Source organism: Rhinopithecus roxellana, chromosome 8 (genome assembly GCF_007565055.1).
Source record: "Rhinopithecus roxellana isolate Shanxi Qingling chromosome 8, ASM756505v1, whole genome shotgun sequence".
Taxonomy (NCBI): domain Eukaryota; kingdom Metazoa; phylum Chordata; class Mammalia; order Primates; family Cercopithecidae; genus Rhinopithecus; species Rhinopithecus roxellana.
The window spans coordinates 42,859,669-42,885,366 of record NC_044556.1 but is presented as its reverse complement, the minus strand read 5'-3'; the positions used below and the strand labels follow the sequence as shown (position 1 = coordinate 42,885,366).

The 25,698-nt window shown below is 50.8% G+C and overlaps 2 protein-coding genes across 4 annotated transcripts in view; both read left to right on the top strand.

Moving 5' to 3' along the window:
* Positions 1-2,791: 2,791 nt before the first annotated feature.
* AQP10 (aquaporin 10) lies at positions 2,792-15,678 on the top strand. 2 transcript variants are annotated; one of them, XM_030936694.1, is made up of 6 exons: positions 2,792-2,959; positions 12,652-12,778; positions 13,718-13,855; positions 13,977-14,095; positions 14,325-14,542; positions 15,015-15,678. In XM_030936694.1, exons 1-6 carry the CDS (start codon positions 2,855-2,857, stop codon positions 15,211-15,213), a joined length of 906 nt encoding a protein of 301 aa, XP_030792554.1. In that variant the 5' UTR covers positions 2,792-2,854; the 3' UTR covers positions 15,214-15,678. The 2 variants fall into 2 exon arrangements, with proteins under 2 accessions (XP_030792554.1, XP_010362997.2); XM_010364695.2 differs by lacking the exon at positions 2,792-2,959 and adding an exon at positions 12,159-12,263 and having other exon boundaries at positions 15,015-15,213.
* Positions 15,679-16,250: 572 nt separating this feature from the next.
* ATP8B2 (ATPase phospholipid transporting 8B2) overlaps positions 16,251-25,698 on the top strand; it is a 27,525-nt gene continuing 18,077 nt past the window's right edge. The window contains exons 1-11 of one of the 2 annotated variants that reach the window (XM_030936099.1): positions 16,251-16,428; positions 18,827-18,894; positions 21,132-21,190; positions 21,552-21,665; positions 21,789-21,887; positions 22,187-22,248; positions 22,349-22,421; positions 22,698-22,768; positions 23,388-23,467; positions 24,856-25,014; positions 25,252-25,340. In XM_030936099.1, coding sequence (XP_030791959.1) covers positions 18,864-18,894; positions 21,132-21,190; positions 21,552-21,665; positions 21,789-21,887; positions 22,187-22,248; positions 22,349-22,421; positions 22,698-22,768; positions 23,388-23,467; positions 24,856-25,014; positions 25,252-25,340 — 837 coding nt within the window. In that variant the 5' untranslated portion in view covers positions 16,251-16,428; positions 18,827-18,863. Of the gene's footprint in view, positions 16,429-18,826; positions 18,895-19,536; positions 19,815-21,131; positions 21,191-21,551; positions 21,666-21,788; positions 21,888-22,186; positions 22,249-22,348; positions 22,422-22,697; positions 22,769-23,387; positions 23,468-24,855; positions 25,015-25,251; positions 25,341-25,698 lie in introns of those variants that run through there. The other variant, XM_010364691.2, reaches the window with a different exon arrangement.

The following is a 25,698-nucleotide window of genomic DNA, read 5'->3' as shown; positions in this document are numbered from 1 at the left end:
CAGCCTCCTGGCCCCGCAGTGCCTGGCAGAGTTTCCGGGTGTGTTTGTGCTCATGGTAAGTAGGGTCACTGGGGAAAGGAAAGAAGGGGGTTGGCAAAAGTTCCTGACTCCTTCTGGTGTCCTTATCTCTTTCTCTTGGTGTCCCCCTTCCTCCCAACTCCCTATCCGTTTTCGTTTTTATCCTCTTGTCTCTCCTAATCTCCTTTCCTCTCCTTCTTCATCCTTTTTATTCTTGTCACTTTTCTTCCTTTTTTTTCCCACATTCTTTCCCTTTCTTCTTCCTCCACTTTCCCCATTTCTTTTGCCTTCCCTCCTTCTGCTTTTCTCTTTCCCTTGCTTGTCTTCCGTGCCCATTCATCTTCTTGGCTTCTCCCCTGGCCTTCCCAACCTTTCTCCCTGTTGGTCTCCTGGGCTCCCTGTTCCTCATCTCTCCTCTTTTCACCAGCTCCTCACCCAAGGAGCTGTGGCCCAGGCTGTCACCAGTGGAGAAACCAAAGGCAACTTCTTCACCATGTTTCTGGCTGGCTCTCTGGCCGTTGTGATAGCCATCTACGTGGGTGGTAACGTCTCAGGTGAGGATCATCAGAGCAGGTGGGACGTGCATGCGAGCATGTCTGTCTGGTGATAGTGGAAACGCAAATCCTTCTGTGACTCATGGACATTATCTCCTTGAGCTTGACCAGTGCCCCGGACTGAGATAAGCCTTTGGCCCCACCAGCCCGTCCCCTTTCTGTATCTCTCTATCCCGTTTCCTCACACTAATGCTTGGCTCACCTAGACAGAAATCGATGGCAGGGCACGAAGGGCAGGTGCTATCCTCTTGTGTCCCCCACCCGAAGTCCTCTGGGGGCTCATCTCTGCTCAGGACCTCTCCTGCTTTTCCCCCAGACATCGATGTGCCTGGTTGGAGCCTTCAGACATAGTGTGTTGCTGTGGAAAAAGCAGACAGACTTAGGTTTGTTTTATTTTTATTTTTTTGACAGAGTCCTGCTCTGTTTCCCAGGCTGGAGTGCGGTGGCACGATCTCGGCTCACTGCAACCTCTGCCTCCCGGGTTCAAGCCGATTCTCCTGCCTCAGCCTCCTGAGTAGCTGGAATTACAGACACGTGCCACCACACCCAGTTTATTTTTATATTTTTAGTGGAGATGGGGTTTCACCATGTTGGCCAGGCTGGTCTTGAACTCCTGACCTCAGGTGATCCACCCACCTCGGCCTCCCAAAGTGCTGGGGTTACAGACATGAGCCAACGCACTCGGCCCAGACCTAAGTTCTAACCTTGGATTCACAGTGTGACTTTGATAAGTCCCTTAACGTCCTAGAACTCCAATTTCCTAAGCTGTGTGATGGGAACAATATTATCTGCCTGAAGAGCTGTAGGAAGGACAGCTGGGTGTGGTGGCTCACCCCTGTAACGCCAGCATTTTTGGAGGCTGAGGCAGATGGATCACCTGAGGTCAGAAGTTCGAGACCAGCCTGGCCAACATGGCGAAACCCCGTCTCTACTAAAAATACAAAAACTAGCCAGGCATGGTGACGTGTGCCTACAGTCCCAGCTACTCAGTAGTCTCAGACAGGAGAATTGCTTGGACCCAGGAGATGGAGGTTGCAGTGAGTCAAGATTGCACCACTGTACTCCTGCCTGGGTGACAGAGTGAGACTCCACCTCAAAAAAAGAAAAAAAAGAAAGTCATAGGATTAAGTAGGAGGTTGTCACATAAAGACCTTGCTAGTAAACAGGTTGCAGTAAAGAAGCCAGCTAAAACTCACCAAGACCAAGATGACTACACTGACCTCTGCTCTTCCTCACTGCTACACTCCCACCAGTGCCATGACAGCTTACAAATGCCAAAGCAACTACAGGAAGTTACCCTATATAACTAAAGCGGGAGGCGTGAATAATCCACCCCTTGTTTAACATGTAATCGAGATACGACCAAAAAGAGAGGCAACCAGCGGCCCTCGGGGCTGCTCTGTCTATGGAGTAGCCATTCTTTTATTCCTTTACTTTCCTAATAAGCTTGCTTTCACTTTACTGTATGGACTCGCCCTGAATTCTTTCTTGCGTGAACTCCAAATGCTTTCACATTTCATCCTTTTATTTGTTTTATTTTTATTTTTATTTATTTATTTATTTGAGACAGAGTTTTGCTCTTGTTGCCCAGGCTAAAGTGCAGTGGCGTCATTTCAGCTCACTGCAACCTGTGCCTCCCGGATTCAAGCGATTCTCCTGCCTCAGCCTCCTGAGTAGCTGGGATTACAGGTGCCCACCACCACGCCCAACTAACTTTTGTATTTTTAGTAGAGATGGGGTTTCAGCATGTTAGTCAGGCTGGTCTCAAACTCCTGATCTCAGGTGATCCGCCCACCTCGACCTCCCAAAGTGCTGGGATTACAGGTATGAACCAATGCGCGCAACCGAGCTAATGATTTTTTTTTTTTTTTTTTTTTTTTTTGAGACGGAGTGTCGCTCTGTCGCCCAGGCTGGAGTGCAGTGGCCGGATCTCAGCTCACTGTAAACTCCGCCTCCCGGGTTCACGCCATTCTCCTGCCTCAGCCTCCCGAGTAGCTGGGACTACAGGCGCCCGCCAGGTCACCCGGCTAGTTTTTTGTATTTTTAGTAGAGACGGGGTTTCACCATGTTAGCCAGGATGGTCTTGATCTCCTGACCTCGTGATCCACCCATCTCGGCCTCCCAGAGTGCTGGGATTACAGGCTTGAGCCACCGCGCCCGGCCCCGAGCTAATGATTTTAAAGTCTGTTCCTTGTCTTTGCTAGGGGCAGGCAGTAGCTGTGCAGTGGCAGTGTGCCTGTGCAGACAGAGGGAGCAGTGAACAGCGATAGGGTGTTTCCACCATGGTCTTCACTCAGGCCCCGGCTGGAATCAGGGGCCACCTCCAGATCCGCAGCCTCCTGGCCCGGCAGTGCCTGGCAGAGTTTCTGGGTGTGTTTGTGCTCATGGTAAGTAGGGTCACTGGGGAAAGGAAAGAAGGGGGTGGGCAAAAGTTCCTGACTCCTTCTGGTGTCCTTATCTCTTTCTCTTGGTGTCCCCCTTCCTCCCAACTCCTTATCCGTTTTCGTTTTTATCCTCTTGTCTCTCCTAATCTCCTTTCCTCTCCTTCTTCATACTTTTTATTCTTGTCACTTTTCTTCCTTTTTTTTCCCACATTCTTTCCCTTTCTTCTTCCTCCACTTTCCCCATTTCTTTTGCCTTCCCTCCTTCTGCTTTTCTCTTTCCCTTGCTTGTCTTCCGTGCCCATTCATCTTCTTGGCTTCTCCCCTGGCCTTCCCAACCTTTCTCCCTGTTGGTCTCCTGGGCTCCCTGTTCCTCATCTCTCCTCTTTTCACCAGCTCCTCACCCAAGGAGCTGTGGCCCAGGCTGTCACCAGTGGAGAAACCAAAGGCAACTTCTTCACCACGTTTCTGGCTGGCTCTCTGGCCGTTGTGATAGCCATCTACGTGGGTGGTAACGTCTCAGGTGAGGATCATCAGAGCAGGTGGGAAGTGCATGCGAGCATGTCTGTCTGGTGATAGTGGAAACGCAAATCCTTCTGTGACTCATGGACATTATCTCCTTGAGCTTGACCAGTGCCCCGGACTGAGATAAGCCTTTGGCCCCACCAGCCCGTCCCCTTTCTGTATCTCTCTATCCCGTTTCCTCACACTAATGCTTGGCTCACCTAGACAGAAATCGATGGCAGGGCACGAAGGGCAGGTGCTATCCTCTTGTGTCCCCCACCCGAAGTCCTCTGGGGGCTCATCTCTGCTCAGAACCTCTCCTGCTTTTCCCCAGACATCAGTGTGCCTGGCTGGAACCTTGAGACATAGTGCGTTGCTGTGGAAAAAGCAGACAGACTTAGGTTTGTTTTATTTATTTATTTTTTTGATGGAGTCCTGCTCTGTTTCTCAGGCCGGAGTGCGGTGGCACGATCTCAGCTCACTGCCACCTCTGCCTCCCGGGTTCAAGCCGATTCTCCTGCCTCAGACTCCTGAGTAGCTGAATTACAGATGTGTGCCACCACACCCAGCTGATTTTTGTATTTTTAGTGGAGGTGGTGTTTCACCATGTTGGCCAGGCTGGTCTTGAACTCCTGACCTCAGGTGATCCACCCACCTCAGCCTCCCAAAGTGCTGGGGTTACAGGCATGAGCCAATGCACTCGGCCCAGACCTAAGTTCTAACCATGGATTCTCAGTGTGACTTTGATAAGTTGCTTGACATCCTAGAACCCCAATTTCCTAAGCTGTGTGATGGGAATAATGCTATCTGCCTGAAGAGCTGTAGGAAGGACAGCTGGGTGTGGTGGCTCACCCCTGTAATGCCAGCACTTTTGGAGGCTGAGGCAGATGGATCACCTGAGGTCAGGAGTTCGAGACCAACCTGGCCAACATGGCGAAACCCCATCTCTACTAAAAATACAAAAACTAGCCAGGCATGGTGACGTGTGCCTACAGTCCCAGCTACTCAGTAGTCTCAGACAGGAGAATTGCTTGGACCCAGGAGATGGAGGTTGCAGTGAGTCAAGATTGCACCACTGTACTCCTGCCTGGGTGACAGAGTGAGACTCCACTTCAAAAAAAAAAAAAAAAAGAAAGTCATAAGATTAAGTAGGAGGTTGTCACAAGATACAGGTCATAAAGACTTTGCTGGTAAAACAGGTTGCAGTAAAGAAGCCAGCTAAAACTCACCAAGACCAAGATGACTACACTGACCTCTGGTCTTCCTCACTGCTACACTCCCACCAGTGCCATGACAGTTTACAAATGCCATGGCAACAACAGGACGTTACCCTATATGGTCTCAAAGGGGAGGCATGAATAATCCACCCCTTGTTTAACATGTAATCGAGATACAATCATAAAAATAGGCAACCAGCCGGGCGCGGTGGGTCAAGCCTGTAATCCCAGCACTTTGGGAGGCCGAGACGGGCGGATCACGAGGTCAGGAGATCGAGACCATCCTGGCTAACATGGTGAAACCCCGTCTCTACTAAAAAAAAAAATACAAAAAACTAGCCGGGCGAGGTGGCGGGCGCCTGTAGTCCCAGCTACTCTGGAGGCTGAGGCAGGAGAATGGCGTCAACCTGGGAGGCGGAGCTTGCAGTGAGCTGAGATCCGGCCACTGCACTCCAGCCTGGGCAACAGAGCCAGACTCCGTCTCAAAAAAAAAAAAAAAAAAAAAAAAAAATAGGCAACCAGCGGCCCTTGAAGCTGCTCTGTCTATGGAGTAGGCATTCTTTTATTCCTTTACTTTCCTAATAAGCTTGCTTCCACTTTACTGTATGGACTTCACTCTGAATTCTTTCTTGCATGAACTACAAATGCTTTCACATTTCATTCTCTATTTTTTTTTTTTTTTTGAGACAGAGTTTCGCTCTTGTTGCCCAGGCTAGAGTGCAATGGCACCATCTCAGCTCACTGCAACCTCTGCCTCCCGGGTTCAAGTGATTCTCCTGCCTCAGCCTCCCAGGTGGCTGGGATTACAGGCATGCACCACCACGTCCAGCTAATTTTGTATTTTTAGTAGAGGTGGGGTTTCTCCATGTTGGTCAGGTTGGTCTCGAACTCCTGACCTCAGGTGATCTGCCCACCTCGGCATCCCAAAGTGCTGGGATTCCAGGTGTGAGCCACCATGCCCGGCCTCCTTCTTGTCTTGTATGTCCTTAGCAGCTTGACCTTGTAACCATGTGGCCATGCTTTCTCTTTTCACAATGGCAGCCCTGGTTTAAGGTCCAATTCCCAGCTTAGGGGATGATCCTTATCTTCTGTCTGTCTGTGTATTTATATGTATTATGTGTGTAAAGTTTATATATGAAAAAGCTTTAATTAATTGGTTTAACAATAAGAAGTGCTTAAATCAAACATTTTATCAGAAAAGTAAAAAGTGGAGTGCCCTTTATTTAGTTCATGTGACTTAAGTAATCTTTGAGAAATAAAGACAGTTTGAAAGATTATTGGCAAAATAAAAAAATATTCAAAAATGTAAACATTTTGGCCAAGTATGGTGGCTCATGCGTGAACCCCCGCTCTTTGGGAGGCTGAGGCGGGCAGATCACTTGAGGTCAGGAGTTCGAGACCAACCTGGCCAACATGGTGAAACCCCATCTCTCCGAAAAATACAAAAATTAGGTGTAGTGGTGCAAGCCTGTAGTCGGAGGCTGAGGGAGGAGAATCGCTTGAACCTGGGAGGTGGAGGTTGTAGTGAGCCAAGATCAAGCGACTGCACTCCAATCTGGGTGACAGAGCAAGACTTTGACTAAAAAGAAACAAAAAAACAGAAAACAAATAAAAAATGTAAACATTTGGTCTAAATTATGCAGGTCAGATATTAAGTTTGCTAACTTCTTTAAGGTCATAAACTGCTTCTTTGACTATTAAAAATTGTTCAGGCCAGGTGCAGTGGCTCACACCTGTAATCCCAGCACTTTGGGAGGCCGAGACGGGCGGATCATAAGGTCAGGAGATCGAGACCATCCTGGCTAACATGGTGAAACCCTGTCTCTACTAAAAACACACACACAAAAATTAGCTCAGCATAGTGGTGGGTGCCTGTAGTCCCAGCTACTCAGGAGGCTGAGGCAGGAGAATGGTGTGAACCCAGGAAGCAGGGTTTGCAGTGAGCTGAGATGGCACCACTGCACTTCAACCTGGGCAACAGAACGAGACTCTGTCTCAAAAAAAAAAAAAAAATTGTTCAATTTAGGCCAAGTGCGGTGGCTCACGCCTGTAATCCCAGCACTTTGGACAGCTGAGGCAGGTGGATCACAAGGTCAGGAGTTCAAGACCAGCCTGACCAATATGGTGAAACCCTGTCTTTACTAAAAATACCAAAAAATTAGCTGGGCTTGATGGTGTGTGCCTGTAATCCCAGCTACTCAGGAGGCTGAGGCAGTAGAATCTCTTGAACCTAGGAGGCGGAGGTTGCAATGAGCTGAGATCGTGCCATTGCACTCCAACCTGGGCAACAGAGGGAGACTTGGTCTAAAAAAAAAACCCCAAAAACAAAAAACGACAACAAAAAAATTGTTCAGTTTATCTACTTTGGATCATTAGATTAAATGTGTTATTGGTACATGTTCCAAAATTATGAAAAAAATCCTATAATTCTAATATGACTTAGCATATGTTATTAATAACTGTTACATAAAATTTTGTATGCCACAGAAGTAACCAAAATTTCCTAGTCAATGTGGCTTTACTAGTGGCTGTCCTAAGACTTTTTTTTGAGATGGAATCTTGCTCTGTCACCCAGGCTGGAGTGCAGTGGCATGATCTCAGCTCACTGCAACCTCTGCCTCCCAGGTTCAAGCATGTCCCCTGCCTCAGCCTCCTGAGTAGTGGGATTATGGGTACCTGCCCTATGCCTGGCTATTTTTTGGGTATTTGGTAGAGATGGGGTTTCACCATGTTGGCCAGGCTGGTCTCGAACTCCTGACCTCAAGTGATCCACCCGCCTCAGCCTCCAGAAGTGCTGGGATTACAGATATGAACCACTGCACCCAGCCCTAAGACTTTTATCATCCACAGACAATTGTTGTCTTGTTTTGATCTTCTTTAGATGGTGGTTTATAATCAGCCATAGGACTTTAACAGGTGCACTTAAATGCAGGTTTCTGAAACTTTGGAGACTGTGACATCAGAGTAGAGGAAACAACTTTCAGAACTCTCATGGAGAGCTGAAATGTTCATAGATATCAAACAAAAGTTAACTGCATAAACTAAAGAAGACTAAAGCAATCTTTTTGCCTTTGCTTAAAACATTGCTGATCCTTTGTTTTATTTTTCAGAGTCAAGGCAACTTTTCTTTTCAGATATTTACAGCTTTTAACAATCCAGTAAAGTATACTCCTGTGAACAACATTTGGAGAATATTTATCTCTTTACCTGATTTCTCCAGAATCTGGAAATTATTTGTGTGTATTCTTAATTTATGGCAATGCAGTTATTTGCATAAGGGTAATAATAATCTGTTTTCTTTTGCAAGAGGACACAATTGGAGAAATTGGTTATTTTACCAAGACTTTGACTGGAATGGTGTGCTTTCCATTAAGGAATCAAACTTGACTTGTAAAGCCTATAAAAGCCACTTAGTGAACTGGGCTCATAACCTTGCCTACACAGTCCCTGTACAGGGTTTCTGACCTGTGGTAAGTAAAGAATGTCACCTTCTAAAAGGTCCAGGAGCCCCAAGTTATCTTAGGACCTCAGAAGGAGAGGAGGAATTTACCCAACTCATAGGTATGTGAGGGTACAAACCCATGACAGGGCTCAGCTCTAAAAAAGTCTTATCTAAGATTCTTTCCATGGAACAGAGTTCCATCAAAGCCAATTTTAAAAGCCTATGTGCAAATTATTTATTCTTGCTGCACTTTACACAATCATCAGGCCAAGTATAATAAAGCACATCAGTCTTACCATAAAAATGGTCTTTCATAAAAATGGGGAACTGGAGAGAGAAAAATTACGTTTCAAGAACTATGATACGCTTGTTATTAAATTCCAGTCTCAGCAGCTGTCTTTAAGTTTGCTTCTGCGATTTAGGCTAACCATGCTTAATCCTGTGAACCAACCAGTGGCCTCTGACTGCTGCTCAGAAGAAACAAGAGGGATGGGTAATGTAAAAATCTGCATCAATATTCTAATTCTGGGCATGTACTGGAATCATCTAGCAACCCCATATCAGCATGGTTCCAACAGTTCCTCAGTTCGTGGAAAGCCTTCTAGTTTAGTTTACTTGGGATAATTTTACTTATTTTGCTTTACTGTTGTGGAATATATAGCTGTTGTAATCTTTGTATAGGAATGCAGGACAAGCTTACTGAATGTTTTCTTGAATTGAACACTTACAAATCTTCCAGAGTATCACCTTCTGTCAGAACTCATGAGTGGCCCTCACCATACCAATGCTCCCTTCCCTTCCCTTCCCTTCCCATCCCTTCCCCTCCCTTCCCCTCCCTTCCCTTCCCCTGCTTTCCCCTCCCCTCCCCTCCCCTCCTTTTCCCTCCCCTCCTTTCCCCTCCCCTCCCCTCCCTTTCCTTTCTTTTGAGATGGAGTTTCATTCTTGTTGCCCAGGCTGGAGAGCATGGCACAGTCTCGGCTCGCTGCAACCTCTGCCTCCCAGGTTCAAGTGATTCTCCTGCCTCAGCTTCCCAAGTAGCTGGGGTTACAGGCACCTGCCACCATACCTGGCTAATTTTTTTTGCATTTTTTAGTAGAGACAGGGTTTCACCATGTTGGCCAGTCTGGTCTCGAACTCCTGACCTCAGTTGATCCGCCTGCCTCGGCCTCCCAAAGTGCTGGGATTACAGGCATCAGCCACCCTACCTGGCCCATACCAATACTTTCCAACTGAGCTCCTCCTACCATGAATATGAGAGATGCTGAGAGTTAGGCAAAAATATCATCGCCCCTATTCAACCTGAAGAACTTAACAGAAGATGGATGTTCATCCCTCTGCAATCCTTAGGATTAGTGGTTCTCTTATAAAACGAAGGGGGGAAATGTCAGAGGCATGTGAACAAGAGCAAGTCTATTTTGAATAGGAGCTGAGTAAAATGAGAGTGAGACTTACTGGGCTGCATTCACAGATGGTTAAGGCATTCTAAGTCACAGGATGAGATAGGGAGGTTGCAATAAGATATAGGTCATGGCCGGGCATGGTGGCTCATGCCATGACAGTTTATAAATGCCATGGCAATGACAGGAAGTTACCCTATATGGTCTAAAAAGGAGAGGAGTGAATAATCCACCTCTCGTTTAGCATATCATCAAGAAACAACCATAAAAATGGGCAACCAGTGGCCCTCGGGGCTGCTCTGTCTATAGAGTAGACATTTTTCTATTCCTTTACTTTCCTAATAAACTTGCTTTCACTTTGCTTTATGAACTCGCCCTGAATTATTATTATTATTATTATTATTATTATTTTGAGACAGAGTATCGCTCTGTCACCCAGGCTGGAGTGTAGTGGCTGGATCTCAGCTCACTGCAACCTCTGCCTCCCGGGTTCATGCCATTCTCCTGCCTCAGCCTCCTGCGTAGCTGGGACTACAAGCGCCTGCCACCACGCCTGGCTAATTTTTTTGTATTTTTAGTGGAGACCGGGTTTCACTGTGCTAGCCAGGCTGACCTGACCTCATGATCTCCTGACCTCATGATCCACCCACCTCGGCCTCCCAAAGTGCTGGGATTACAGGCGTGAGCCACTGCACCCAGCATGAATTCTTCCTAGTGTGAGATCCAAGAACCCTCTCTTGGGATCTGAATTCAGACCCCTTTCCTGTAACAAGATTAGGCATCAGGAGAAACTGACACACATGGATGATATAACAGATGCCTCAACGGATCCTGTGGGGGCACTGGAGCTGGAACAGCCCTTTAGAGTTGTTGCAAAGCGAGGCAAAGAGGCTAGACTTTTATATCCCTGCATCAATCGGTGTCGGACACGGGCTCCATGAGGGCATGTAACCTTCAGTGAGGCACCTTTCTGACTTGAAGGGCATTGCCCAATGAGGGAGGTAGCTATGTGGTATCAGCAGCTGATATTACCTGCAGCTAGTGCATGGGCACATTGACTCCCAAGGGGGAATCTGGGTGGAGCACTATAGTATTCATTAAACCCAGTAAAGAAATATTATTTCACACAGATGTTCCTAGGAGAGTGGTAGAGCCCACAGGGTTACATAAATCATAATGGTAGCCCTGAAGAACCTCATAAACTGTATATTGTATTTTTAAAAATTGCATATTGTTTGTTTCCACCTACTAGAACATAAGCTCTAGGAGGGCAGAGACTATGTTTTGTTCACCACTGTTTCTCCAGTGTCTAGAAGTAGATTCTTTGAATGCATTCAATTGGAGGCTTGAGATATGAAGAAGTAGGAGTGTGAAGGCCTCATGTCGAGCCATGTCAGGGGACGCAAAGATGGAGCATTCTCTAACCTATGTGAGACTCCGCATAAGGGAAGTACAAGCACTCAATGTGTGGTTTCATTCCCACAGTCTATGGTCTTTAGCCCAGTCTCTCCAGATGCCTGTTGAATTCTTCAAGCATCCAAATGGTTTGGGGAAAGGCTTCAGGTTTTAAATGAGAGGCTTTGTGGGTTACCAGATGGAGAGTCAGAAGATGTGGATTTGAATTCACTCAGCCATGAAATAGTTGTGTGATCTTGGGCCGGGCACAGTGGCTCTTGCTTGTAATCCCAGCACTTTGGGAGGCCAAGGAAGGTGGATCACTAGAGGCCAGGAGTTTGAGACCAGCCCAGCCAGCATGGTGAAACCCCGTCTTTCTTTCTTTCTTTTTTTTTTTTTTTGAGACAGAGTCTCTCTCTGTCGCCCAGGCTGGAGTACAGTGGCGCAATCTCGGCTCACTGCAATCTCTGCCTCCCTGGTTCAAGCAATTCCCCTGCCTCAGCCTCCCGAGTAGCTGGGACTACAGGCACGCATCACCACGCCTAGCTAATTTTTTTGTATTTTAGTAGAGATGGAGTTTCACCATGTTGGCCAGGATAGTCTTGATCTCCTGATCTCATGATCTGCTTGCCTCGGCCTCCCAAGAAACCATGTCTTTACTAAAAAATATCAAAATTAGCCAGGTGTGGTGGACCTGTGGTCCTATTGACTTGGGAGGCTGAGGCAGGAGAATCGCTTGAACCCGGGAGGCAGAGGTTGCAGTGAACTGAGATGGTGTCACTGCACTCCAGTCTGGCGACAGAGAGACTCTGTCTCAAAAAAAAAAAAAAAATTGTGTGATCTTGGAGAGTTCTAAGGCCCACTGGCTTCATCTGTAGAATGGAAGCAATAGTACTACTTTGCAGAACTGACTTCAGGACCAAGAGATCTAATGTATAGGAAGCAGGGTACTTCCTTCGATTTGTCAGGAGCGGGGAGGCTAGTCCTGTGATGAATGGGAATGAATGATAGAAGAGACAGATGTTGGGCAAACCCCAGGCTCTGTGCTCATAGCCTGCTCCCAGACATTCTCCTGTTATCTCTCTGTTTCCTAGCCTACACACGTGCACAGACATTAGCTGCTGTTCAGGAATTGAGCTAATGGTTTTAAAGTCTGTTCCTTATCTTTGCTGGGGGCAGGCAGTAGCTGTGCAGTGGCAGTGTGCCTGTGCAGACAGAGGGAGCAGTGAATGGCGATAGGGTTTTCCACCATGGTCTTCACTCAGGCCCCAGCTGGAATCAGGGGCCACCTCCGGATCCGCAGCCTCCTGGCCCGGCAGTGCCTGGCAGAGTTTCTGGGTGTGTTTGTGCTCATGGTAAGTAGGGTCACTGGGGAAAGGAAAGAAGGGGGTGGGCAAAAGTTCCTGACTCCTTCTGGTGTCCTTATCTCTTTCTCTTGGTGTCCCCCTTCCTCCCAACTCCCTATCCGTTTTCGTTTTTATCCTCTTGTCTCTCCTAATCTCCTTTCCTCTCCTTCTTCATCTTTTTTATTCTTGTCACTTTTCTTCCTTTTTTCCCACATTCTTTCCCTTTCTTCTTCCTCCACTTTCCCCATTTCTTTTCCCTTCCCTCGTTCTGCTTTTCTCCCTCCCTTGCTTATCTTCTGTGCCCATTCATCTTCTTGGCTTCTCCCCTGGCCTTCCCAACCTTTCTCCCTGTTGGTCTCCTGGGCTCCCTGTTCCTCATCTCTCCTCTTTTCACCAGCTCCTCACCCAAGGAGCTGTGGCCCAGGCTGTCACCAGTGGAGAAACCAAAGGCAACTTCTTCACCATGTTTCTGGCTGGCTCTCTGGCCGTTGTGATAGCCATCTACGTGGGTGGTAACGTCTCAGGTGAGGAGGGTAGGGTCTGGTCATCAGAGCAGGTGGGACGTGCATGCAAGCATGTCTGTCTGGTGATGGTGGAAACGCAAATCCTTCTGTGACTTGTGGACATTATCTCCTTGACTAGTGCCCCAGACTGAGATAGGCTTTAGCCCCACCAGCCCGTCCCCTTTCTGTATCTCTCCATCCTGTTTCCTCACACTAATGCTTGGCTCACCTAGACAGAAATCGATGGCAGGGCACGAAGGGCAAGTGCTATCCTCTTGTGTCCCCCAGCTGAATTCCTCTGGGTGCTCATCTCTGCTCAGGACCTCTCGTTTGTTCCCCAGATACACACTGCATCAGTGTGCCTGGCTGGAGCCTTGAGACATAGTGTGTTGCTGTGGAAAAAGCAGACAGACCTAGGTTCCAACCTTGGATTCACAGTGTCTTCTCCTTCTCCTTCTCCTTCTCCTTCTCCTTTCTTCTTCTTCTTCTTCTTCTTCTTCTTTTGAGATGGAGTTTCACTCTGTTGCCCAGGCTGGAGAGCAGTGATGTGGTCTCTGTTGACTGCAACCTTGGCCCTTTGGGTTCACACGATTCTCCTGCCTCAGCATCCCGAATAGCTGATTTTGCAGGTGCCTGCCACCACGCCTGGCTAATATTTGTGTTTTTAGAGGAAATGGGGTTTCACCATGTGGCCAGGCTGGTCTGGAATTCCTGACCTCAAGTGATCCACCGCCTCAGCCTCCCAAAGTGCTGGGATTACAGGTGTGAGCCACTGTGCCCGGCCCACAGTGTGACTTTGCTAAGTTGCTTAACATCATGGAACCTCAATTTGCTAAGCTGTGTGATGGGAATTATACTATCTGCCTTAAGAGCTGTAGGAAGGAGCAGCAGTGTTGTCTGGTGACAATGCCTGGCAGTGACACTTGATAGATGCTGTTTTTCTTTCCTTGATCCTTGAAGGGGCCCATCTCAATCCAGCCTTCTCCCTGGCCATGTGCATCGTTGGACGCCTCCCCTGGGTCAAGCTCCCCATTTACATCTTGGTGCAGTTGCTGTCTGCTTTCTGTGCTTCAGGAGCCACCTATGTTCTCTACTATGGTGACAGAGGGAACAGAGGGAGCTGTGCCTTGGGAGCACCTGTGGGTGGCCAGAGGTGCCTCAGAATGGTTTTGGATGAATGAGCAAAGAGGGAAATCCTGGGTGTTCCCCTCCTCCACAGATGCCCTACAGAACTATACAGGTGGCAACCTGACAGTGACTGGCCCCAAGGAAACAGCCTCCATTTTTGCCACGTATCCTGCCCCCTATCTGTCCCTGAACAATGGCTTCCTGGATCAGGTAGGTGTGAGGGGGAGACCTGGGGACACACCTTTTGCCCCGTTCCTCGGGACCCCAGCCTATTGTTCAGTCTCTGGGTGGAGTGTGGGTTGGGTCTATCTTGGCGTCCCCCACCATCCCCAACTGCCTGTGTTGCACAAAGCCAGATGACATGGAATATTTGGATGAGAGAGGGCAGACAGAGCACCTGGCAGCTGACAGGGAACCCTCTGCCTCTGTTGACTCCAAGGTTCTGGGCACCGGTATGCTGATGGTGGGGCTCTTAGCCATCCTGGACAGACGGAACAAGGGAGTCCCTGCGGGTCTGGAGCCTGTGGTGGTGGGGATGCTGATCCTGGCCATCGGGTTATCCATGGGTGCCAACTGTGGGTTTCCACTCAACCCTGCCCGGGACTTGGGCCCACGTCTCTTCACCTACGTGGCTGGCTGGGGTCCTGAAGTCTTCAGGTAGGAGACAGCCTCCCCTGGTGCTGGCCTCCATTCACCTTCCTCTGCTAAGGGCTCTGTCCCTGGGTTCACAGCACTCAGCCTTTAAATAGCTCTCTTGGCCTCTTAGGACAGTGTTCTTTCTCCAAGTCACATGCTCCCCCTTTCTCCCTTGCTTCCTTCCCAACTTTTCACTGAAACAGTAAGATTTAGAGGTTGTGTTCTTAGGCATGCCATATTACTTCCATGCACATTAGTGACTTCATCAGCAAAATTAATATATTCAGATAATTCCCTAAGGCAAGAGGCTGGACCAAGCTCTCCTGGGGTTCCCTCTTCTAAATACTATGCTTTGGTGCCAAGGCAATCCTCTTCCTGGTGTCTACCACCCTGGGAACAACTTTGGGGCACTCTCTTGTTACTACCCCGTCCTTGGAGAGGGGGAGGTGAAGGGAGTCACTCCTGATACCTTCCCATTGTCCTTCTTTTGCAGTGCTGGTAATGGCTGGTGGTGGGTGCCTGTGGTGGCCCCTCTGGTGGGGGCCACCCTTGGCACAGCCACTTACCAGCTATTGGTGGCTCTGCACCACCCTGAGGACCCAGAGCCAGCTCAGGATCTGGTGTCTGCCCAACACAAAGCCTCAGAGTTGGAAACTCCTGCCTCAGCTCAGATGCTGGAGTGTAAGCTATGATTAGGACAACCCTCACTTCACTCACGGACCCTGGAGCCTGGGAGCAACAGTTATTCTTCCTCTTTGTTAATGTGCCAGAACCTGGGAGGTTTCTCTGTTTACCCATTTGGCATCCCTTCTTCCTAAACTAAGAAGGATCCTGGACAGGGAGAAGTGGAGGAGGATAAGGTACCAGGACTCAGGCTTCTCATTCCCTCCTTCCGCAAAGCGGTTTTCTGACCCTCAGGGCCTCTCGTAAAGTAGTTGCTCGAGGTAGCCGCTAGAGGGTGCGCACCTGGCCGCTGGATGGGGACTGCTGCGGGCATCTGCAGGGTGGAGGGGGCCCCTATCCAGTGTAGGGCACAACCCTGGGGACTGCCCTCCGTAGCCTGTTCCGACTGCCGACTCCCAGCTCTTATCGCCTCGGCGCCTCCCACTTTCACCCCCTTGGGGGCGCCTCTCCCAGAAGGTAGTTAGGTGTGGGGAAGCCGCCTCCACCCAGGGGGCGTGGTGGGGGGAGGGAGGGGGGAGGGAGAGAGGGCGGGCGGCGAGGCACAGAGACAGAGAGCAAGGCGGGGAAACTGAGGCACCGTTCCTAGAAATCTCGGTGCTGTGTCGTTCATTCAAAGAGAGTTGAGAAAATGAGCCAGGGCGAGGAGGTAGGGTGAAGGAACCGACGGCGGACGGCTCCGAGGTGCGAAAGTCTGGGGCTGAAGGCAACCTAGCGCTGGGGAAAATTCTGCTTGTTCACCACTTCTACAGCTCTCCTGCCGCTCGCTGCAGAGGATGCTCGTTTTGCAGAGAAGGCAGTGTTCCTCTATTCCCTTCTTCCGAATTAAAAAAAAAAACCCTCAGAACGATGTAGCCTCCCGAATTGTTTTTTCTTTTAAGATGCGGATGGTCGTACGTGTGGGGGGTTCCCAGCCCGGCTACGCCGAGCCTCGGAGGGCTAAGACCCTCCCCCTGCCCCGCACAAAGATGGCTGCTCCCTCTTCCCCGCTCCTTCTCCCCTCCCCAAAACCCCCTCCCGCCCCCCGGTCCCCACCGCCGGCTCCGTCACTTCCGCCCCGCCGTGGCCGAAACTGACACAAAGTAGCGGGCCGAGGCCCCGGGGGAGCGGGGCCGCAGCTGGGGGGGCGGGAGCCCGCGGGGAGCCGAGCCGAGCGCCCCCCGCCCCAGCCCCCGGCATGGGCAGTACGGGGCCGCCGGGGCGGGCGCCGAGCGCTGAGCGCTGAGGTGAGGCCAGGCGAGGCAAGGCGGGGGCGCCCGGGAGCGCGGGGCCGGGAGGGCAGAGGGAGATGCGGCCGCAGCCGCGGGGCTGGAGGGGCCCTGGAGCGGGTGTAGACAGGGGAGCACCGGGGGCCGAAAGTCGGGAGCTGCGGCCAGACGGGACGGAGGTGGCGGCCGACTGGAGAGGAGGGGCTGTCGGGTGCCCGGGGACAGGGTAGAGCGGGGGGCTGTGTGTGCAGGATGGGAGGATGGGGTGCCGAAGGGGCGCGTGGAGAGCAGGAGAGCGGCGCGAGTTTCAAGGAGAAGCTCGTGCAGCCTTGGCCAGGCAGGGGAGACCCGCCTAGAGAGTTGTTGGGCGAGAGGAGTAACCGGGACCCGAGGGTTTGGTGCCTGGAGAAGGGAGTTTGGACTGGTAGGCTTTGTCTCAGTAAGCTGGAGGTCTCTGCCTGAGGTAAACTGAGGGTGTCAGGAGGGGCGGTAGCTCTGGGACGTGATAGCTGTGCCGGGAGCCCTGAGTTCTGTCCTTGGTGAGGGAAGGTGGCCCGAGCTCGTGTTGGTGGCCAGTGAGCTGGGGGTCTCGAGTTCCATTTCCTCCTGTTTCCCTGACCTGCCAGCCTCCTCTGAAAGAAGCAGCCAACCTTTGGGGCTCTTGCTTGGAAGGGAGTAGGGACCGGACCTATAGGAGGAGCTGTTTTCCTCCATGGAGCATTGCCTGCTTGCCAGGGCTGGCTATTTTTATCCCAAATGTGGCCGAGAGGGGGCTGGGGCTGGGTGACGGGGCAACGTGGCTGATGGGCCTGACCTGCTCAGAAAAAACCCAGGCTGTGTGAGACTGAGAAGGAAAAGTGAGAGGGGATCCCTTTTCCCAGGTTTCTCCTCCCTTCCCCTTGGAATGATGGCCCCCGCAGAGGGGATGAGGTCTGGGGCCAAGCCTGCTTCCAGTCTCCCCAGGGTCTCAGAGGTAAAACAACTTTCCTGGTCCATATCCAGACTCCTGACTCCTGATGGCGTATGCAGCTCCTACATTAACTCTTTCATGGGACTCAAACTCAGATCTTTAGGCTGATAAGTGTTTCTTGACCCCTTCCTCCCAAGGGCGGGGCTGCCCGTAGAACTTGCGATGTCCACCCTTGCATCCTTTAACCTCTCCCTGTGCTCCCCACCCTCCCGTGACTCATACTCAGACTGGGTGGAGACCCTGGCTGGGGGCCCTGGAGGAGGACTTGGCATCTCTAAAATATGGATGAGGTTTTTCTTCCCGAGCCAGGCACCCTGGCCTGCCATAGTTGGAGAAGGTCAGGGATGAAAAGGACTTCTGGTTTTCAGGATTGCCTGACCTGGCGTAAGGGCGGGATCTGAGCTAGTGCAGGGAGAACTGGTGTGGGTAACTGGGCCATGGGCAGAGTCTGTAATTACAGAGGTTGGCCAGACAGGCAATTAGTATCTCTTGGGGCTGACAGGCTGGTGGGGTATGCCTGGTAGGCTAGAGGCAGAGGGGACCAAAGAGGATGAGGAGGTGAAAGGCCTTCCACCCAGACAAGGAAAGAGGAGGTGACTGGCTGGCAGTTTCCTTTGGGCCAGGCTGGGGAGTAACGATGAGGTTCTGCCTTGTAAGGCCAGGCCTTGAACCTTTTGGGAGAAAGAAAGGACATGGGAAGGTGGAAGCAGGTCTGTCTCACTGGTGCTCCCTGAGCCTGCATCCTGTGCCATACTGACTGGACTAGGCTTGGGGTGGGATGGAGGGAGGGGCAAACTCCCCACCAGGGTTGGGAAGACCCCTCTGGCAGCCCAGAAGGGTGGCTGACCCAGGCTGAGGGGAAGCTGTTTGGGGACTGTGCAGAAAGTGAGGGCCATGCCTCTAATGTGAGCTCCCCTGGAGGAGGTGATGATGGAAGCCCTAGTAATGGGGGGTGGGGATGGCAGGGAACTTATAAGCCTTTCGAGAAGGGTGGAGCCTGCCCACCCTGTTTCCTGATGCCCTGCCAGGTGTTTCCTGGCTTATGTTCCCTCCACCCCACCCTTTGGGGAAACTGCTTTCTAGTAAGCACAAGCACTACTCATTGCCACCAGAACACATGAGAACCTCCATTGTCCCTGGGATGGATACCTTGAGCGCTGTGCCCCTTTTTTCAATATCTGGCCTCTTCTCCTTTCCCTACAGGCATGGGCTTCTGTAAAGTCTCAGTCCGCCATGTCACCCAAGGGAGGGGCATGATGGGAGGTGGTGGGGAAGTCCTCTCTTTCCCAGGGACCCATCATGGCAGTAAGAGGAGAGACTGGGAAGAGGAGGCTGGAGGAGGGGCAGGGTCAGAGCTGGAGAAGAGGGTCTTCAAAAGAGGTCTCATGAGGGGAGGGAAGGGTTACCCTCAGCTTCCTGACCTCATTCGTCTGTCACTTCTTGCAGGGTCTCCCATGGGATTGCTGGGACCTTGCTGGGTGAGATGGCACTGTGTGCAAAAAAGCGCCCCCCAGGTAAGACAGGCAAGGAGGGGAGATCCCGGGAACCATCAAGAGTGGGTGTTGTTATGGCTCAGGGAGCAAAAGGAAAAGGGACACCTGGTATGGGTCTGAGGGAGGGTAGCTTACAGCAGTCCCTACCAAGCTTAGGGGAAACCTAGGAAACCGAATTCTTCCGCTTGATCCCAAAGCTGGGTTACGTGCCAGGACGGCGCTGAGCACCAGCCCTACGCCCCGAAACACCTGCAGTCTTATCGTGGGGCACCTGCATCTCCTGCTCTGTGGCCCAGGGAGCTGTGTTCTCATCTCTGCTTGGTCCTCTCATCCCCTGCCTGCTCCCCTCATTTTTCGATCTACCAGTCCTCCTGGTTTTTCCGCGGGCGGGGGTGTGTGTGCGTGAAAGCGGTTGCCCCCGACAACGCCGGCAGTCCGCTCACCCGCATTGGCCGGGCCCCCGCATTGGCCGGGCCCGGGGGTGGGAGGGGAGGCGGGGCTCGCGCGCGAGCTTTCGCCTACGCGGCGCGTTGGCAGGCTGCGGCTCCTGCAGTCGGGGAGCGGGCGGGGGCGGAGCCCTGGGCGTGCTCGGCGTGTCCGGGGCCACTCAGCGCACGCTGGCATCTGCCGGGGGGAATGGGGGGCGGCGGCGGCGGCGCAGCTGAGCTCGCGGTGTCCCCGAGCGCCGGCGGCCGGGAGGATGGCCTGGGCTGCGGGTGGGGCGCGCGCCCGACAGCCGGGGCTCCCCTCTGAGCGGCCGTGGCTCCTGCACCTCCCCGGGGGGCCGCCCGGTCGATGCCGCTAAGGCCAAGGACATATAGACGGTCTGTCCGCCCCCACTCAAACCGGGATCATGACGGTCCCCAAGGAGATGCCCGAGAAGTGGGCCCGGGCCCAGGCGCCTCCCTCTTGGAGCCGAAAGAAGCCCTCCTGGGGGACAGGTAACTGGAGGCAGCACCTGGCAGCTCTCCCGCACCCATTATTTCCCCCCTCCAATCCCTACATTCACTTGTCCCCAGCCTTCCCCTACCTCCCCTGATCCTCTTTCCAGACCCAGAGATCCTGGCTCCGAAGGATCCAGTCCCTACCTTCTTCCTTTGCATGGTCTTTGGTGATTGCGCAGGAGACTCAGCCCAAGGGAGCCCCTCTAGGGAAGTTTATGGGAGTGAAGTGGCTTGGTAGGCAGGGGGCACTGTGGCCTGGGGTTATGTTACTGCAGTGTGCTCTGCAGGGGTCCTGGGGTGTGTAGAAGGGGTTCTGGAATGCTGTCTTTGGCTCCTGGACAGGTTTAAGGAATTAGGTTTGCTGCCACCAAGTTACCCCTTTTTGCAGCATGAGGTCATGGTGACCTCCAGGGAGATGGGCTGGGGAATCTATTATAGAACAGCTCCTTACTCTGGGACATGAATTTGGTGCCTGCAGTCCCAGACCTGCAAAGGTTTGGGATAGGTTTACCTAGATGGGTGTCACTAACTGAGTGACAAATGAGCCCTTTAAAGGGAAATGCGTGTAGATGGTACAAGGAAAGTCCAGTTAGAGCGCAGCTGTTTCCATTACATTTCATTCCTCCCTCCTCCATCTCTATCTCAGTCTGCATGACCCATATGCCTGAAACGCGCCCCCCCTCTACTTTTCTACTTGAAGATGAGCTTTGAAATAAAATGATGTCATTGTGGGCCAGTCAGAAGCAGCTGCTGGTGACATGTGACAAGCAGAGGCTCCTGTAGGGGGGACTGCACGTGGGGCTGGGATGCTACCGCAGAGCAGCTCCAGGGCACAGTGAGCCTCCTTCTTGCCACCTACCCAACCCTCCAAATTAGGGAGACAGCAGTACTGCTACTAGAGCTGCAGTGGTCCCCAGGGGGAAGGAAACTTTACGTTTTCAGCGCTACTCCTTGATTCTGACGATATATGCATTAATAATAGCAGCAAAAGGGGCTGGGAAATCCCAGGACTGTCAGTGGCTAAGATTCCTCTGGAGTGGGGGTGGGGGAGACAAACTGGGTGCTCCCGGTGGAAGACTGTGAAGGTTGGTGGTGAGGAAAAGAGAACATATCCTATCCTGTGAATGTAACCTGGAGAGCCGTGTGGTCAGGCTGCTGGTGAGAGGCGGACTGGAGGGAAGAATTTGATGACCCCCTCAGTTGTGGAGCTAACTCCTTAAAATGATATTCTGTGGAAAAAAACAGGGAACCCCCACAAAGTGTTGGTCCAGACCTCAATTTGCTCCTCCTGACTGCAGCATCATTTTGTTGCAGAAGAAGAAAGGAGGGCACGGGCTAATGACCGAGAATACAATGAGAAATTCCAGTATGCGGTAAGTGACTCTAGACCACCCGTTCCCTCTCTCTGTTTGGAGAGGGGAAAGGGGCAAGGACAACCTACCCTTGGGACTGAGGGCTACCTGGGAAGAGTGCTTGGGGGAGGGGAAGGCAAGCTCCTCAGCCACTCTCAATCTGCTACCGTGCTGAATTTTTCATGCCTTCACCTGTCAGTGAAGCAGAATACATTGACCCCCTTGAGACTCCCTTCTCTCCTCCCCTTTCCCCCTCCCACACCTGTGTTTGCTGGCTTTTGGGGTAGAGGTCTGGGGAAGTATAAAGATGGGGGAGGCAGCCTCAGTCTGGTTCTGGGTTGGGGCTGGAGGCTGCTCATTATCTTCTCTCCTACTGCCATAGAGTAACTGCATCAAGACCTCCAAGTACAATATTCTCACCTTCCTGCCTGTCAACCTCTTTGAGCAGTTCCAGGAAGTTGCCAACACTTACTTCCTGTTCCTCCTTATTCTGCAGGTAGGTGACCCATAGTAGATTTTTTGCAGCTCCCCAAACTGAATAAAGCCAAGGAAGAGGAAAGGGAGTGAAGGCATCGGATGGGGCCTCAGACGCATACTTCTCTTTTTTTTTTTTTTTCAGTTGATCCCACAGATCTCTTCCCTGTCCTGGTTCACCACCATTGTGCCTTTGGTTCTTGTCCTCACCATCACAGCTGTTAAAGATGCCACTGATGACTATGTGAGTTGGTTTCATTCCTCTATTTTGTCCCAGTCACCCACCCCTACTCCAACCCCCACCCCCAACTCACGGCCACCTTCATTCAGCACAATTTCTTGGTGACCTTGACAACCCTTACCCGGTCCAGCTAGATCCCTGATGTCTTTTTGCTGAGGATGGGGAGGGGAAGTCAGGGAGTGAACTGGTTTGTGATGGGGTATATATGAGGCGTTAGCCAGCATCCTCTGAGTTCTACTGATTAACGAATTCCTTCGAGGCGAGGGAAAGTGTCTTACCTTTCACAGTTTTCTTCTTTTCAGTTCCGCCACAAGAGTGATAACCAGGTGAATAACCGCCAGTCTCAGGTGCTGATCAATGGAATGTGAGTGCCTGTTGGAGACAAGAGCTCTGGGGAGGAAGGGGGTCCCCTAGGAACCTCTTCAGCTCCTGACAGCCTCTTCACTGTCTTCTTGTTGCCTCAGCCTCCAGCAGGAGCAGTGGATGAATGTCTGTGTTGGTGATATTATCAAGCTAGAAAATAACCAGTTTGTGGCGGTAAGGGACAGGGTACCCCTCTAGGCTGGTAGGGTTCTTCCTCTTTTTTGTCAAAAAGGGATGAATCTTTCCTGATTTACTGTTGCCTCATAAACACCCATGGCAGGAAACTTTCTCACATCAGAGGCTCCTGTGTCATGCTGATATGCCTGGGACTAGCCATTTATGCATCTGGAACTAAGCAAACCAAGAATGCTTGGATGAAGGAGCCACCATCACAGCCCACTGGGGGTGGAGGTTTGCATATTTGGACTTCTCATTGGTTTTTCTCTCTAGGCGGATCTCCTCCTCCTTTCCAGCAGTGAGCCCCATGGGCTGTGCTACATAGAGACAGCAGAACTTGATGGGTAAGTGGCATGCTCAGTGTTAGCCCTCTCCTTCTGTCTCTTTGGAGGTAAAAAGATTGTCTTTGAATGAGGTTCTCAGGCCTGGGCTTTGTCTGAATTTGGAAAAATTAGGGTAAGAAAAGCTTTGGATGGGATGTGCAAAGTGTTATTCGGCCAGTATTTGCTGGGCTAAGCAGTGATACACCATGCTTAGGTGTCACCAGGTAGAATTTAGAGGATGGGGAAAGGTGGGCATGGTGACTCACTCCTATAAACCCTAGCACTTTGGGAGGCCAATGTGGGAAGATTGCTTGAGGCCAGGAGTTTGAGATCAGCCTGGGTAAGATGGTGAGACTTCGTCTCTACACACACACACATACACACACACACAAAATAAATAAATAAAAAATAAATAAATAATTTGTAAAATTAGCTGGGTATGGTGGTTTTAACGCCTGTAATCCCAGCCACTTGGGAGGCTGAGGTGGGAGGATCGTTTGAGCCCAGGAGTTCGAGGCTTTAGTGAGCTATGATTGTGCCACTGCACTCCAGCCTGGGCAGCAGAGCAAGACCCCATCTATGAAAAAAAATATTTAGAGGATGAGGAGGGATCGGGGACTCAGGGACACTGTCCTTCCAGTGAGACCAACATGAAAGTACGTCAGGCGATTCCAGTCACCTCAGAATTGGGAGACATCAGCAAGCTTGCCAAGTTTGATGGTGAGTAATTTTGGAGGAGCAGCCTGAAGGTAGAGGAGGGGCGTTGAGTTTTGCTTGGGGGCATTAAATTATACCTTTTCATTTGGACTTTTTGTTGTTGTTATGCAGCTTCCTGGACTGTTTTGGGGAGGGGAGTGTTGGTAATGTCATTTGGCTCCCTCTTGATTGTGAGTTGATAATTATTTCAAGGGAACTTTGTGGCTGATAGCTCCCCACTTGCTATGCATGTTGAGAGAAATTCAGCATATTCTTTTTGCTTATTAGCTCGGAATAATAACATATGTTCCTTGTAAGACAAACCATACAAAGTGTATAAGAAAAAGTGAATGGAGGTCAGTACCATGGCTCACACGTGTAATCCCAACACTTTGGGAGGCCGAGGCGGGCAGATTTTTTGAGACCAGGAGTTCGAGACCAGTCTGGTCAACATGGTGAAACCCTGTCTCTATTAAAAATACAAAAATTATTAGCTGGGCGTGGTGGTGCGTGCCTGTAATCCGAACTATTCGGGAGGCTGAGGCGGGTGAATTGCTTGAACCTGGGAGGCGGAGGTTGCAGTGAGCTGACATCGTGCCACTGTACTCCAGCCTGGGTGACAAGAACGAAACTCCGTCTCAAAAAGAAAAAAAAAAAACATGTAAAAATTAGCCAGGTGTCGTGGTGCGCATCTGTTGTCCCAGCCACTCGAGAGGCTGAGGCATGAGAGTTGCTTGAACTAAGGAAGTGGAGGTTGCAGTGAGCTGAGATCACGCCACTGCACTCCAGCCTGGGCAACACAGCAAGACTCTGTCTCAAAAAAAGCAAAAAAAAAAAAAGAAAATAGCTCTTCCTTCTTCTTCTACCCTGCTTAGGTAGCCACATTGACTGTCAGTATGTGTTCATCCACACTTTTCATACATGTTTGTACAAACAAATATTAGGACATGCTGCTGCTTTTTTTTTGAAACACTCTGTTGCCCAGACTGGAGTGCAGTGGTGCAATCTCGGCTCACTGCAACCTCTGCCTCCCAGGTTCAAGCGATCCTCGTACCTCAGCCTCCTGATTAGCTAGAATTAACAGGTGCCCGCCACCATGCCTGGCTAATTTTTGTATTTTTAGTAGAGACAGGTTTCGCCATGCTGGCCAGGCTGGTCTCGAACTCCTGATCTCAAATGATCTGCCCATCTTGGCCTCCCAGAGTGCTGAGATTACAGGCATGAGCTACCGTGCCTGGCCTGCTTCATTATTTTCCTGAAGAGCTGCATCAGCTCACACTCCCACCAGCAGCGTGTGGATGGGCCCTTGTTCTTGCATCCTCTTCCCTCAGTGCATTTTCTCTTTGTTTTATTGTCTTGTGGTCAGGCTGTAGACTGGACCTTGAGCAGTGGAATTTTTGTCTCCTGTTCAGGTGAAGTGATCTGTGAACCTCCCAACAACAAACTGGACAAATTCAGCGGAACCCTCTACTGGAAGGAAAACAAGTTCCCCCTGAGCAACCAGAACATGCTGCTGCGGGGCTGTGTGCTGCGAAACACCGAGTGGTGCTTCGGGCTGGTCATCTTTGCAGGTGAGCCTCCTAGCATCCAAAGAAAGAAGGGTAAGAGGGACCCAGCCAGCCCTCCCTCAGGAGTATGGGATGAGGTAGGAGAATACCTAAGGTAAAAAACCTCCAGCTCTGTATACAGGCCTTTTATCCAGCCAGTGTCTCTATTCCACCCTGGTGTCCTGCAGTCTGGGGATCAGGGCAGAAGCCCAGAGGCAGATGTGTTATTTGGCTTTCCCAGTCCTTCCCATTTTTTTCCAGGTCCTGACACTAAGCTGATGCAAAACAGTGGCAGAACAAAGTTCAAAAGAACTAGTATTGATCGCCTAATGAATACCCTGGTGCTCTGGGTAAGGTGCCCCACATCTGGTCCCTGCCTCTGCCCTTGGCTTCTCCCTGGGTGGCTCCTTTTCCTTTCCTCTCTCTTCTTTGGGCCGTAGTCTTCAAATTTGGCTTTAAAGCCACTAGCAGGTCAGCTACACAAAGGCAGTGTTTATTTTAGGCTCCTTTTAGTTGGAAGATGTTATTTAAAAAAACTTTAGGAACGTGCATGAATCAACAACTTAAAGCTAAAACAAATCATCCCTTCTCTGATTCCAGTTCTGATGATGACTTTGTAAAGCATGTGACCTTCTGTTTGCTTTTGCCAGGGACAAGGAGGCCTTCATGGGGATGGAGAGGGAATTAAAAGAAAAATTTCCATTTGGA